This window comes from Schistocerca americana, chromosome 2 (genome assembly GCF_021461395.2).
Source record: "Schistocerca americana isolate TAMUIC-IGC-003095 chromosome 2, iqSchAmer2.1, whole genome shotgun sequence".
In the NCBI taxonomy this organism is placed as follows: domain Eukaryota; kingdom Metazoa; phylum Arthropoda; class Insecta; order Orthoptera; family Acrididae; genus Schistocerca; species Schistocerca americana.
This window is the reverse complement of record NC_060120.1, coordinates 937,523,143-937,537,431: the sequence shown is the minus strand read 5'-3', so window position 1 is coordinate 937,537,431 and position 14,289 is coordinate 937,523,143. Positions and strand designations below refer to the sequence as shown.

Sequence of the window (14,289 nt, the reverse complement as noted above, 5' to 3'; positions counted from 1 at the left end):
ACCAATAGAAAGAAAATGTTGTTACAACAGAAAGATAAGCTTAAAATATATGGTTTTAGTCCACAGTACATAGTCAATCATTAGTTGTCAACATATCCTGATTCATCTTGAAACCTTATTTTCATCTCAAGGTATATTGTTTCATTTAAATATTTATTTTGATTTATTTTATTTTGTATACTGGATTGTCACACCGATTTTAAATAGAAGCAAACATAGCTAAACAATGATTATATGTAAATTTAGTCATAGAATATGCACTACATTTGAAAAGACACAGACTGAATGTCTCTTCCGACAATCTTATTGAACCTAATGATCTCCCTCTTTTTTCTTCTAAAAATATTAATGGGTAATATGCACCTGCAAAAGTAAGTCAATAATCATCTTGTAGACAGCCTTTTTTCAATAAATCTGTAACAGTCCTACTGTTTTTGTACTTAATTCAAATAAATCTGTTTTATAAATGCATGGAACATATTTTATATGCTAAGTGGGCAAAATTGCAGTTAAAATTAAGTGATTATATTCATCTTAAATATTCGTTCGAATATCTTGAAATTTTTGTATTTAGACGAATCTGGAAAGCAATGAAATTATATTCAGGTTTTTTTAATTCAATCTATCACTACAAACATATAAAATTCTTCAAATTTTTCATTCTTTGACGTTTTTCTCAGTGACTTTTTCATGCACCACAAGTATCCTGGAAATTGCTGATAGGAACTGTGTTTAGGGCATTTGTTATCATGGTTTAGATCACTTAAGTGTGCCAAAACCAGACTCCTATTAGGCTAATATTGTTCCTTGAGAACAGGAAAATCTGCTGGAGCCTGGTCTGGACTGTAGGTAGCTGGGGCAGTGTTGCCAAGTTGTGATTTGCTTGGAACTTCTAGACGTGAAAATAGACATGGCTAGGAGTATTAGTGTGGTACTATTATTAGGTATTGGTGATTTGCTTCCATGTTTTGATGAGCTTTTTTTTAAATTTCTTAACCATGTCCACATGCACTATCTGTCCTTGGGGTATGAATTCTTGGTGAACCATGTCTTTGGTGTTGAAAAGGAGAGTTAGCATCGTTTCATTTTTGGGCATGCTCACTCTTGCCTTCTTGAGAGAGGGGTCTCCAAGAGGTGCATTTCTATGGTTTGGAACTTCGTGTCAGAGATGTATTACTGTGGTAATGACTGTATTTAAGAAGGAGGTTTAATTTACACATGTTTCAGAAGTTGAGTTGTGATCAGCACTCATTTGTTCTTCTCATCATCAGTCAATAGTCTGCGGACCAACTTGGCATGCACCCTTTATGCATGTTGTCACTAACAGAGTCTTTTCTATCATCTGCACACTAATTCAACAGTCAAGAGTTCCAAAGATTATGAACACAACACTCATTTTCATAACCTTTGTTGGTTGATGCTCATTCCAGATGGAATTCATCACCTGAGTCTTCTGCCCTCTTTAAGTCACATCCATAACTTGAAACATGAAAATACAACAAAGTAGAGTCCCTATTGGTTTACTAAATCATTTGGTAGGTGTTGATAAGACTTTTGTTGAGTTTAACATAATATTTGATTGCATACCATTCTCCAGGTGTTTACTCTGTAACATACTGTGACACTTCTGCTAATGGTAGTTACTGGAAATAATAATCCTGATCCTCCTGGAGCTTGGAGCAGACTGAATTAGTAGTGATGGATTCCCACAACTCTACCTCCCCCCCCCCCCCCCCCAATCCCCTCCTTTCCTTTGTGTACTGTTATAACACTTACTGTTCAATCCTTCACACAGTTTCAAATGTCCAGGTTCCTGTAACACTGGATGTCTGACTCTCTTCCATCTGGCATGTGCACATATGTGTGTAAGAAAACCCTCTCTCTCTCTCTATAACAAACAACACACACACACACACACACACACACACACACACACACACACACACACACACACACACACACACACACACACACACACACACGGCATGTGCACATATGTGTGTAAGAAAACCCTCTCTCTCTCTCTCTCTATAACAAACAAACACACTTACACACACACACACACACACACACACACACACACACACACACACACACACACACACACAGAAGACAGAAAGAGAGACAGAGACAGACATAGAGAGAGAGAGAGAGAGAGACTGGACCAGTCATTACTTATATCTACAGCTACATCCATACTCTTCAAAACACTGCGAAGTGCATGGCAGAGCATACCTCTCATTATGCCAATTATTTGGGCTTCTTAGCATACCATTCACACACTGAGTAGAGAAAGAATGATTGTTTAAATAACTCTCTGCACACTTTATTTGTTTATTCGTTCATATAAATCTCTTTTCCAGTACATATATCGTACACAGGATATTGGACAGAAAACCTTTTTATCTATTGGTTTTTCAAATGTCAAACATACATTATTTTTAAATTTTTATAACAAATTGGATCTATACAGTTAATAATTACATTTTTTTAAAAAATACTGTATATTTATAACTTATTTCTACAATTAAAGATACAAATTACTTTTTTTCTTGCATATGATACTGTGAGATTGAATAGTAGCAGTTTTTCAGAAGGTATGCTGTCAGGCTTTTTACAGCTCTGTAGTTCAGGAAGAGATTTTATATATCTTGGTAATCTGTTGTATTGTTTTGTTCCTGCATGATATACACCTTTTTGGCATAATGTGGTGTTACAATGATTAACATGTATGTCACTGTCTGACCTGGTACTGTAATCATGGACACTTTTGTTTTGAGGAAAAAAGTTTTCTTTTCTCAGTATACTTTTTTTGACATGCATGTCTACTTCCGGTATATAAATGCAGGGAAGGTGTACAATCTTTAAATCTTTAAAGAAAGGTTTGCATGGTTTTCTGCTTTTCACTTGTTTCATCATTCTTATAGTTGCCTTTTGTTTCCTGAAAACTGTTATTGCCTGGTGTTCATTTCCCCAGGAAATGATACCATACTTCAGAGCTGAATGTACCCGAGCAAAGTATACAGCCCTGACTGTTTCTGCACAAGTAATGTTACAAAGAATTCTTAATACACTGGTCATTTTTGCTAGTTTTGAATTTAGGGATGTGATATGAGTGCTCCATTTAAGATTTTCCTGGATATGAACCTCAAGAAATTTAGTTTCATGGACAGCACTAATGGTTTGGTTATCTATACATATTACGGGTTGTGCTGCATTTTTATTTTGATTGGTGTGGAAATTCATGAGTACCGTTTTTTGGAGATTAACTCTTATCCTGTTTCTGGTAAACCATTCAGACACTCCTTTTGTAATATCTTTTGCAGATACAGTAAGTTTTTCTTCTTTATTCCCTTCAGTCAATAGACTGATGTCATCTGGAAACTGTACTGGTTGACAATCCCTAACGTGTGATGTGAAATCATTAATGAACAACAAAAAAAGAAACGGACCTAAAATGGAGCCCTGTGGAACACCATGACTTAGTCCACATCGTTCTGAAAGGTGAACATGGAGTTCATTTCCTTCCATGTCTTTAATTTCAGTTACCTGAGAGTGATATTCCAAATATGATTTAATCCATTGATTTGGCACACCTCTTACACCGTACCGTTCAAGCTTCCTCAAGAGCACAGAATGATCAATCATATCAAAAGCTTTTGTTAGGTCCAAGAATAAACCTGAGATATTTCTGTGGTTGTCTACTGCATTTAAGACATGGTTTATCAGATTGAAAGTGGCTGTTTCAATTGATCACTGTGGTCTGAAGCCATGTTGACAACCACAAATAACATTATTCTTGTCAGAGAATGTAGTTAGTTTTGAAAGGAACACTTTTTCAATAATTTTCGAAAACCCTGACAGTAGAGACACAGGACTATAGTTACCCATACATTGATGATCACCTTTTTAATACAGTGGCATTACTTTTGCCATTTTCAGTTTCTGTTGGAAGACACCACATGATAAGGATGAATTGTACATGTCCAATAAAGGCAAAAGTATTTGTCTTGCTGTTATTTTTATAATATAATCTGTAATATCATCAATACCAGTTGAAATAATGGTATTTAGGAGCTCTGTTGGGCCTATTGGACTGAGGAACATGGACATATTATTTATTTCAATAGATGAAAGTTCTTTCCATGTTGTATCAGGTGGATTATCAAAATTTTCCTTCACTAATTTTCCAGCAACAGTTGCATAATAAGAATTGAAACTGTTTGCAACTGCCCTAGGGTCAGTGACACTCTTGCCATCAAGTGATAACAATATTTTTGTGAGTTGTCTTCTTCCCCATAGATCCTCCACAGCTTTCCACATGGACTTAGTTTTATTGGATGACTTCATAATATATTTGTCATTTTCCTTAATTTTTGCCTCTTTTATGACACGTTTCCAAAACTAACTTGTATTTTTTGAAATGACTATGAAATTCTGGACTGCTGTCAGTTTCTGTCTGCAGAAAAAGTTCTTGCTTCATTTTATAAGCTACTCTACTGTCAGATGTAACCCAGTTTTTGAATCTATCTGTGCTTTTGGACATCACATTCCTTTGTGAAAAAGCTATGTCAAAGTTATTCTTGAAAATTTTCAAAAATTTTCCATCTTTTCGTTGGTAACAGAGGTATCATATACTTCTCTCCAAGATTGCTTGCTGTTTAGATACTGGAAGTATTCAATATTTTTCCTACTATAAATTCTTTCATGGATAATATTTTGTACACTGATCAAACTGTGATTTGCAGGTATGGTTAGTAATTGCAAAAGGTGGTCACAATAACTGATATCAAAGTTTTCTGATGTACACTTGTCCATGTTTCCACATACCTGATCAGGGAGAGTGATACTAGCTTTTGTTACATATGTTGGAGAGCTAACAGTCAGATAAAGATTGAAGGCTTTTATAATAGTTAATAACTTTTCCCTGTGAGGACTATGGCTCAGAAAGTCTATAATAAAATCTCCACATAGTACCACTGGTTTCGCAGTTGTCTTAAGTTTGTCTAAAGCAAGGTCCAGTTTTTTTTTGGGGGTGGGGGGGGGCGGGGCGGGGGGGCAAAAAAAAAAAAAAAAAAAAAAAAAAAAAAAAAAAAAAAAAAACTTTATGTTGCTAACAGGAGATCTATACACACATAAAATAATAGTTTTTTCAGACATTAACTCAACAGCTGTGATTTCAAAGTCTCTTTCACAACCAAGTTTGCAAATAGAGGCTATACTCTTATAATCTACATTTTCTTTTACATATATACAAGTTCCCCCATGTTTTGATTCCATTTTACAAAAGCAGTTTGCAAGTTTAAAATGCAATATTTTTAAGTATTGAAAATACTCATTTTGTAACCAATGCTCACAAAAACATAAAACTGAAACATCATTCCATTCACCTGTCCTCATGGTACCTGCAGGAGCAATATGTAAGGGGTTGTAGTATATTTCTAGATTCATCATTTAAAGCTAGGCTTTCTCAGGAATGTTTGTTTCCAACTTCAACTGACTGCTAATTCAGTTTTCAGCGTCTCTGTGATGCTCTTTTAGGGGCCAAACAAATATGTGACCATTTTTGCTGCCCTTATGTTCATTACCTTCTTTTTGTCCTGTCTGGTATGAGCCCCATACGCTTGAGCAAAATTCTAGTATGGATCATATATGTGTTTTGTACGTAATCTCCTGTGCAGACTGATTGCATTTCACTAACATTCTACCAATGAACTGAAGCCTGCTGGAATACAAAGATATTTTGGTGAGATAAATAGTAAATGGATAAGATTCTCCATGAATGTTGGTATTTGCATATTCACAAAACAACACTGTAACCAACGAAAAATTCAATTTAGGAAAGACAGTTTGCTAATCAAAGTAAGGAAGATGCAGGTGATAAATACAGGGTCGATACATGCTTTGGAGGTGATAGTATTCGTGATTCTGAACAAAAAACTTCATATGGACATGTGCCCTATTCAGAATGGTTTCTGTGATAGCATACATTATTGAGCATTGTTATTTATTTTCTGTATTGTTCACAGTGTACAATAGTAGTGTAGAGGATGAAGATGAACAATATCATAAAGGACATTTGTGGTCTATCAAGTAGAAAAACTACCTCAAATTGGGCTACAAAAACTATCTAAATTTGCAGCACATGCAAATTATGTGAAATTTTCAGTATTCTCCTGCTCCCTTCATACAAACTATTAGTTCTAGAGAAAAATGAATAGGATCATTTTTGTGGGAAATTTAAAGTAGTTTAATTTTGTACTGCAATGTATTTTAGCTTGAGGGTGAAGTTTTTGAGTTATTTTAGAAAAACTTACAAAATTGATTTTAAATTAGTTCTGTCTTGGAGACCATTCAGAATAAGGCATATGTCCATATCAAATTTTTTGTCCAGAATCACCCCTCAAAGCATGTATATTTCCTCCAGACTCACGCTGTATAATTCACTGAACAATATTGGTGAGTTTTATTCTTTTGTCTCTTACACCACGAAAATTTGATGAGCATATAATTATGACTTTTATGAGTAATTTTGTGAAGGAAGAGCTAATTTTGGTTTCTGCCATCGTATGGACTCACATTAAGAGATGATTGGTGAGTTAATATTAAGGGCTTTCTCTCTTCCTTTTCTCACAATATTCCACATTGCTTTATTTTTGTTTGGGGTATTTTTAATTATATAAGTTTTAGACTTTATAGTAATTGTTTAGGATTGGTTTGTACTTTCAAAATTAGCCTCAAAATATATCTCTGTGTTTGTAATAATTCACTAATCTTTTTATTTATTTTCATTATTTTCTCATTAATGAGATGGAAAAATAATTCAGAATAACAGTGGAATATATTTATGAATATGTTGAATTTTTTGTTGGGGGAGGGGGACACCAGTTTCTCAAAACTCCGCAGGTGGGAACTAGTGCTACAACATGTCCTTGGTTCTCGCCACCCACCTGGCCTTAATTTATGTTACCTTCTTCCATCTCAGGCTTGCTTCACAGCAAATACTCGTTCCCTTGTTGTCTGTTTTTCACCTCCCCCTCTCACCTCAGTTATGCACAATGCACTTTGATTTTCAATCTTAATAACTCAAGCATGATGTTTTAGGAGTAATCTCTGAATTGCTTATTACCTTGGCTTCCACGTTTAAGCTCTAAAATTTTCAAATCTCATCCGATGTAGTCCTCAACAATCAGTCTTTCCATATCATTGTGTGCGACAAGTCTCCCCTGACCAGTGGTTCTGGGTGAGTTTATCGAAATCTACCCCTTTGCCAGACCTCTCCACTCCTTTTCCTTCACCCCTCTTCCTTCCCCTTTAACCCTTCCGCCTGAAGAAGGAGCCACTGGCTCCAAAAGCTTGCCTAATTATAACCTTCTTTCATATGTGTGTTCTGTTGCCACTTGGTGAGTAGATTTTTTTATTTATCTATTCAATTAAATTATTTTGTTAAAAATTCATTTTTTTCGTTGTTGTGGCCATTATTCCTTCATCTTATGTAACCCTCTTGTCAGTCTTTGTTGTCATTCGTCTTGGTCAAATTGTCGTCTGTTTCCTATCTTATACGCTAATCCATTCGTTTATTTATCTACCTCACCAAGATTAACCAACATTATCTGTACATCTTTTCTAGAACTGATTTTTGTGCGCGTAGATGGGCCCAATTCCATTGTTATTTACGAATTTGCATATAACAGTTTACTGTTCATTACACTGCATGTTCTTCTCCCGATCGTCTTTTGCCAATTTATTCGCAAATTTGACAGCTATTTCCTTTCTAGCCCTCCACCTATTTTGTTTATATGTAGTTCGTTCATGTTTCTGTGTGGTTTTTTTTTTGCCAGACGCTCTGATCACTTACGTTAATTGCCAAGCTAATTAGTTTGCATTTTCTCATATGACTTTCACATTCTGTCTACCCAGTTTTTAAAATTTCGTGTTTTCTTGACTTTCCCAATCGATTTTTTTCCTTTTTTCTTTTCCAATAATTTTTTTGTATCGTATCCACACATCAAAAAAAGTTTTGCATCAACCCGCTTCCCAGAACATCTGAAGATAGATGTTGACTGTGGATATTGTATCACAGACACAGTCCCTTTGACTGTTCAGAGATGTCACTAAACCCACCAAAGATGTAAACAACCATGCATGAGCAGGAGGGGTTCCGACAGCCAATCCATTCCAGTCATTCCACCAGGAAGGAGGTACACGGCTCATGTTGTCTGTTGTTCAACCATTCCTAGATGGTCAATACCACATTCGATTGTGTCCGCATTGTTCTTTGTGCCAGGGAGGGCTCTCAAGAAGGGAAGTATCTGGCATCTCAGAGTGAACCAAAGCGATGTTGTTCGGACATGGAGGAGATACAAGGAGACAGGAACTGTCGATGACATGCCTCGCTCAGGGCATTCAAGGGCTACTACTGCAGTGGATGACCGCTACCTACAGATTATGGCTCGAAGGAACCCTGACAGCAAAGCCACCGTGTTGAATAACGCTTTTCATGCAGCCACAGGAGTCATGTTATCACTCAAACTGTGCGCAATAGGCTACATATGCGTAACTTCACTCCCAATGTCCATGGCAAGCTCCATCTTTGCAACCACAACACCATGCAGCACAGCACAGATGGACCCAATAACATGCTGAATGGACACTCAGGATGGGCATCATGTTCTGTTCACCAATGAGTGTTGCATATGCCTTCAACCAGACAATCATCAGAGATGTGTTTGGAGGCAACCCCGTCAGGCTGAATGCCTTAGACACACTGTCCAGCGAGGGCAGCAAGTGGAAGTTCCCTTCTGTTTTGGGGTGGTATTATGTAGGGCCTATGTTCACCGCTGGTGGTCATGGAAGGCGCCGTAATGGCTGTATAATACATGAATGCCATCCTCCGACCGATAGTGCAATCATATCGACAGCATATTGGCAAGGTATTCGTCTTCATGGATGACAGTTTGCACCCCCATCGTGCACACCTTGTGAATGACTTCCTGCAGAATAACAACATCGCTCAACTAGAGTGGCCAGCATGTTCACCAGACATGAACCCTATTGAACATGCTTGAAATAGATTGAAATGGTTGTTTATGGGAGATGTGATCCACCAACCACTCTGAGGGATCTACGCCAAATCACCATTGAGGAGTGGGACAATCTGGACCAACAATACCTTGATGAACTTGTGGATAGTATGCCATGACAAATACAGGCATGCATAAATGCAAGAGAACGTGTTACTGGGTATTAGAGGTACTGGTGTGTACAGCAATCTGGACCACCACCTCTGAAGGTCTCACTGTGTGGTGGTAAAACATGCAATGTGTGGTTTTCATGAGGAAAAAAAAGGACGGAAATGATGTTCATGTTGATGTCTATTCCAATTTTCTGTACATGTTCCAGAACTCTCGGAACTGAGGTTATGCAAAACTTTTTTTGATGTGTATAGATCACCCACCCATTACCTCTTATTCACTATTGTCTGTCTTTATGATATTCGTATGAATTTTTCTGGTTTTTCCAAATTTTTTCCTTGCTTTCCTTCCTTTCTTCCATCTTTTATCCACCCTCAGCTTTTTTTCCCCATGTTTTGTAACTACAAACTGCCCTCTCTTGTCATGATGAATCCAGTATCACGTTACATCCATTCTTTTCCAAAACATGGTTTGCACTATCTAAACTAAGCCACACATTCTGTTTTTTGAAACATGCTTGTCAGCTGGAGTTACTCCAGAAGGCCTAACATTGACAATTCCTGTTGCTGGATGAAATCCTACTCTACACCAGGATCTTTTACAGTTTCAAAAACAGCAATCTCTTACTCTTACCCGGCTAATCTGTGACCTATATGCCACGTCAACCAATTTCCGCTCCACAAGACTTCTCTACTTCTACAAAATCCTGTAGTCTGCCCCTTGGATGATATCATCTGCCAAGCCAACTTCAAACTGCAATATACCAGATATCACCTCAAAAAGCTATCCCACCTTCTCCTCAACTACCTGAACAGTGGTGTTGTCCTTCCTGTCCCTCAGCAGCTCCCTAAGCAGCCACACCATCAACCACCACTCCCACAGTCTTCACCACTGCCTCCCAGACCAAGAATAACCCATAATCACAAGAGACCATCACAACAGTGCTGTGTCCTTAACCTCTCGTATAAAGCACTCTCCCCTCCTGAATTACCTGTATTATCCAAGGGTCTCACTTTTAGCCGTAAACCTGCATTTGATCGTGCTGCTTTGGTGAAAGACCTATTTTCCTTCACATGTAATATCAATTGGAAATATCACTTTGCAACCCATTCCCAAAACCTTTCCAACAGCAAACCTGACATTGAACCCTGCCTTGAACAGCTCAGACCACGACCCCAACTTGGTCCGCCACCACTATCTCAAAATCATCCCTTACAAGCCTTCCAAGAATTCCTCACATCAACCATTGCTTCACAACCCTACCTCAGGTCCCTACAACATGGCCCTAACCTGTCCTCTGCAGAACTCCAGGCTCTATGTTCCCTAAAAGCTGATGACTCCATCATTATCCTCCCAGCAGACAAAGGATTTACCACTGTGGTACTTGACTGAAAGGAGTATGTTAGTGAAGGTCTACACCAGCTGTCTGACATCTTTACATACAGCATCTGCCATAAAGACACTGCGATTCATACTGACCTGCAGTCCCTCTTTAAAACCTCAGGCTCCCTCACAAAGACTAACACCTCAGTCCATAGAACTTCTCACCCCATCCAAACCATGCACCCCCACCTTTTACCCTCTTCCTAAGATCCATGAACCCAATCATTCCTGGCTGTTCTATAGTTACTGGTTTCATAGCACCCACTGAATGTATATCTGCCTTAATTGTTCAGCACCTGCATTAAATAGTACAAAGACTCCCCTCCTATATCAAAGTTAGCAACCATTCCCTAGATCGTCTGAAATCCATGCCCGTCCCAATCCCACCACACACCTTGCTTTTCACCATTGATACCACCTCTGTCTATACCAAAATCCTCAAAGTATGTGGTCTGCCTAGTGCTGAACATTTTCTCAGTCAGTGCCCAACTGATTCCAAACCAATAGTAATCACCTTAATCAACTTTATACCTAGACTTACCAACAACTACTTCACCTTTGAGGGGCAGACATACAAACAGATCAGGGGTATAGCCATGGGAACCAGGATGGCTCCTTCCTATGCCAACCTTTTCATGGGTCACTTGAAGGAGGCTTTCCTGGGATCCATAAGTCTTCAGCACCTGGTTTTGACTAGATACATTGATGACATCTTCACCATATGGATTCATGGTGAGGCTGGCCTGTTAAAATTCCTGGAATCTCTGAATACTTTCTCCCAATTAAATTTCATATTGTCCTAGTCTGAATTCCATACCACTTTCCTTGATGTTGATCTTGTTCTCAACAAAGGCCAGCTACACACTTTTCCACATTAAACCTACCAACAAATAACAGTACTTACATTTTGACAGTTCACTCCCATACAACCTTAGCATTTGAGGCAAATGTATTTGTTCGGATGCAGACACTTTACAGCAGTACACCACCGTTATCACCTCATCCTTCACTGCATGTAATTACCCCACCAGTCTAGATCAAAAGTAGATTTCCTGTACCATCACATCCAATCCTGGTACTGTAGATTCCTCCAAAAACGAACTTCGGAGCACACCACTGGCGTCTCAGTATTATTGTGGTCTGGAATGTATTAATCAGCTACTCTGACAGGGCCATGACTTCCTAAAATCATGGCCTGAAATGAGATCCATTCTGTCTGAAATTCTGCCTACCACACCTAGAATAGCTTTTTATCACCCTCCCAATCTCTGCAATATTCTTGTCAGACCCATGCTCCTTCTGCACCCATCTCCCTACCCTATGGCTCGTGCCCCTGCTCCAAGACTTGCCCTTTGCACCCTCCTACCAACAACTATAGCAGTCCTATAACTGTCAAAACATATACTACCAAAGGAAGAGCCACCTGTGAAATGACACATCATATACCAGCTGTTCGGCCTCTTTCAATGGCACGACTACCACGAAAATATCAATTAGGATGAATGGGTGTAGGCAGAGGGTATATACTGGCAACACACAATATCCTGTTTGCACAGCATGCTCTGCAACATAACAGTCATGACCTCGGAGCTTGTTTCACTACACGCACCATCTGGATTCTTCCCCCAGACACCAGTTTCTCAGAACTCCGCAGGTGGGAACTAGCACTACAACATGTTCTTGATTCTCGCCACCCACCTGGCCTTAATTTAATTTAATTTCTTCCGTCTCAGCATTTCTTCACAGTAACTACTCTCTTCTTCTCTCTGTTTTAGTTTTCTACATCTTTCATGGTCTTACCCATCTGTTTTTCACCGCCCCCTCCTACCTCTGTTACATACAGTGCACCCAATATGGTTATAAACTTCATTCCTCATTATTTAAATACCAAAATAACTATAACTTTGGTGACTTTGCCTGAAACCATATGAAAAATATGTGTACCTTGTGGTAGTAATGGTTTTTATCTTTCCAACTTACTCTGAACAAGCAACAAAGCCTCTGCATTTACAATAAGTGTCTTGTTCATTTTTTTTCCAAGAAATTGTTTAGGACTACTCAATTATTTGAATCTTTATTGTGTGCTGCAAAAAATGTTTTTTGGATTATAATTCAACGTAAGGGGCTTTATACGCACTTGATCTTCTAACATACACATGCAAATGAAAAACCAATAGATGGCCTATGATAGTTTTCCACACTATTATTATTGTTTCTGCTTATACTACATATGTCTCAGAGACTTCGATTAACCCTAATTAGAATGCAAGAAAATTGACTAGAAAAAGAATATTCTTGGAGGAACTTTGAAAATCACTGGTAGCAGAACACACTGCACCAAGGACACTTATTCCGAGATCAGAGGATTCTCTGAAATTGGTCAGGAGCATACAAAATGCTGAAAGTGTTGCAAGTGTGTCAGAACAACAAGAAAGCCAAAAAGTTCTGTCCCGTAAGCAGTGACAATAAAAGAAGCATATTGCATATAAAGCATAATAACAAGTTGGCAAAACACATTTTGTCTACTTGTGTCCAAACTGCAGCCACTAAAATATTTTAAAAAAGTAAGAAAAATAATGTAATGCTTTCTAGGAAGAATGCCTTGTATTATTCACTTTTTAAGGTTTTTAAAAAGGAAAGTTCTGAGTATTATTATTATTATTGTTATTATTATTACAGTAGACTTGTGACTGTCCGGGCTAATGGGCAGAAGATCAAGTTGGATAACAATAAATCTGGATAGGCTGGAGTTGAATAAATTCTCTCTTCTGACCCCATCCGTACCATTCAAAATACCCCCTTTTTATACCAAACCCAATTTTATTGACATTTTCTGACTTGTTATGTAATACTTGCTAGTTATAAATGTTTGTTATGTACATACTGCAACCTTCGAATATTATTACTGGAAACATAAAATAATATGTTTTGTAAATTATGAATGTGTGATTACACACATGTGAAAAGCCATGTCTAGCAAAAAAGATGAAGTTTACGGGTTTGAGGTTTTAAAAAAGTCTTTGATAGATGACTGCTTCCCTCCTTTAGCCCTCTTCCATGTTGCAATATCCCTCCACTTACACAAATAGATATCAGCTGGCATTGACTCCTCCTACTAACTGATGTACTGCAACATTGCCCAAGTCATCTTGAACCCTTGCAAATGTGAGATGAGATTTCTTCTGTCATGTAAGTTTACCTTCTCTTCTTGTATTACTTCCCTCTACATCACCATTTCCACAGCACTGTAGTCAATTAGTTCAACTTCATAATTTGTCATCCATTCTGTGACATCCTCTGCACTGACATTCTAACAACCTGGTACATTTTTGAGCAATTTAATGGTATAATCTTCTCCATCTTTGACATTTCTTTAACACAGGGAATCAAAGTTAATATGTCCGTCTTCATAATCTAAAAGAGTTTTTCATTACCTTACAAATGATGTGTTTGAAATCTCTTCCCACACTTCAGCCAATGACCTTATGACACCTAGCAAATCAGTCCTCTTCAGAATGGTTACACAGTCTTCATTATTATTAACTGCTGGTATCAGCAAACTGAGAAGATAATGGCGATGCTTCTTCTGTGGCACTTCAGGGATGCCCTGGTCCATTGGCTCACAAAGAGCAGTCTTATTTGGTGAAAATACTGATTTGATATCTGTATCTGTGAGTTCATCACTGGGAAGAAGCAAAGGCACATTATCAAG

General features: G+C 38.0%; 1 protein-coding gene across 1 annotated transcript in view; it reads left to right on the top strand.

Annotated features, from left to right (window-relative positions):
- LOC124594562 (WAS/WASL-interacting protein family member 3-like) overlaps window positions 1-13,320 on the top strand; it is a 35,201-nt gene extending 21,881 nt beyond the window's left edge. Inside the window, exon 3 of the mRNA XM_047132933.1 lies at window positions 13,257-13,320. Coding sequence (XP_046988889.1) covers window positions 13,257-13,320 — 64 coding nt within the window. The remainder of the gene's footprint in view (window positions 1-13,256) is intronic.
- The last annotated feature ends 969 nt before the right edge of the window (window positions 13,321-14,289 follow it).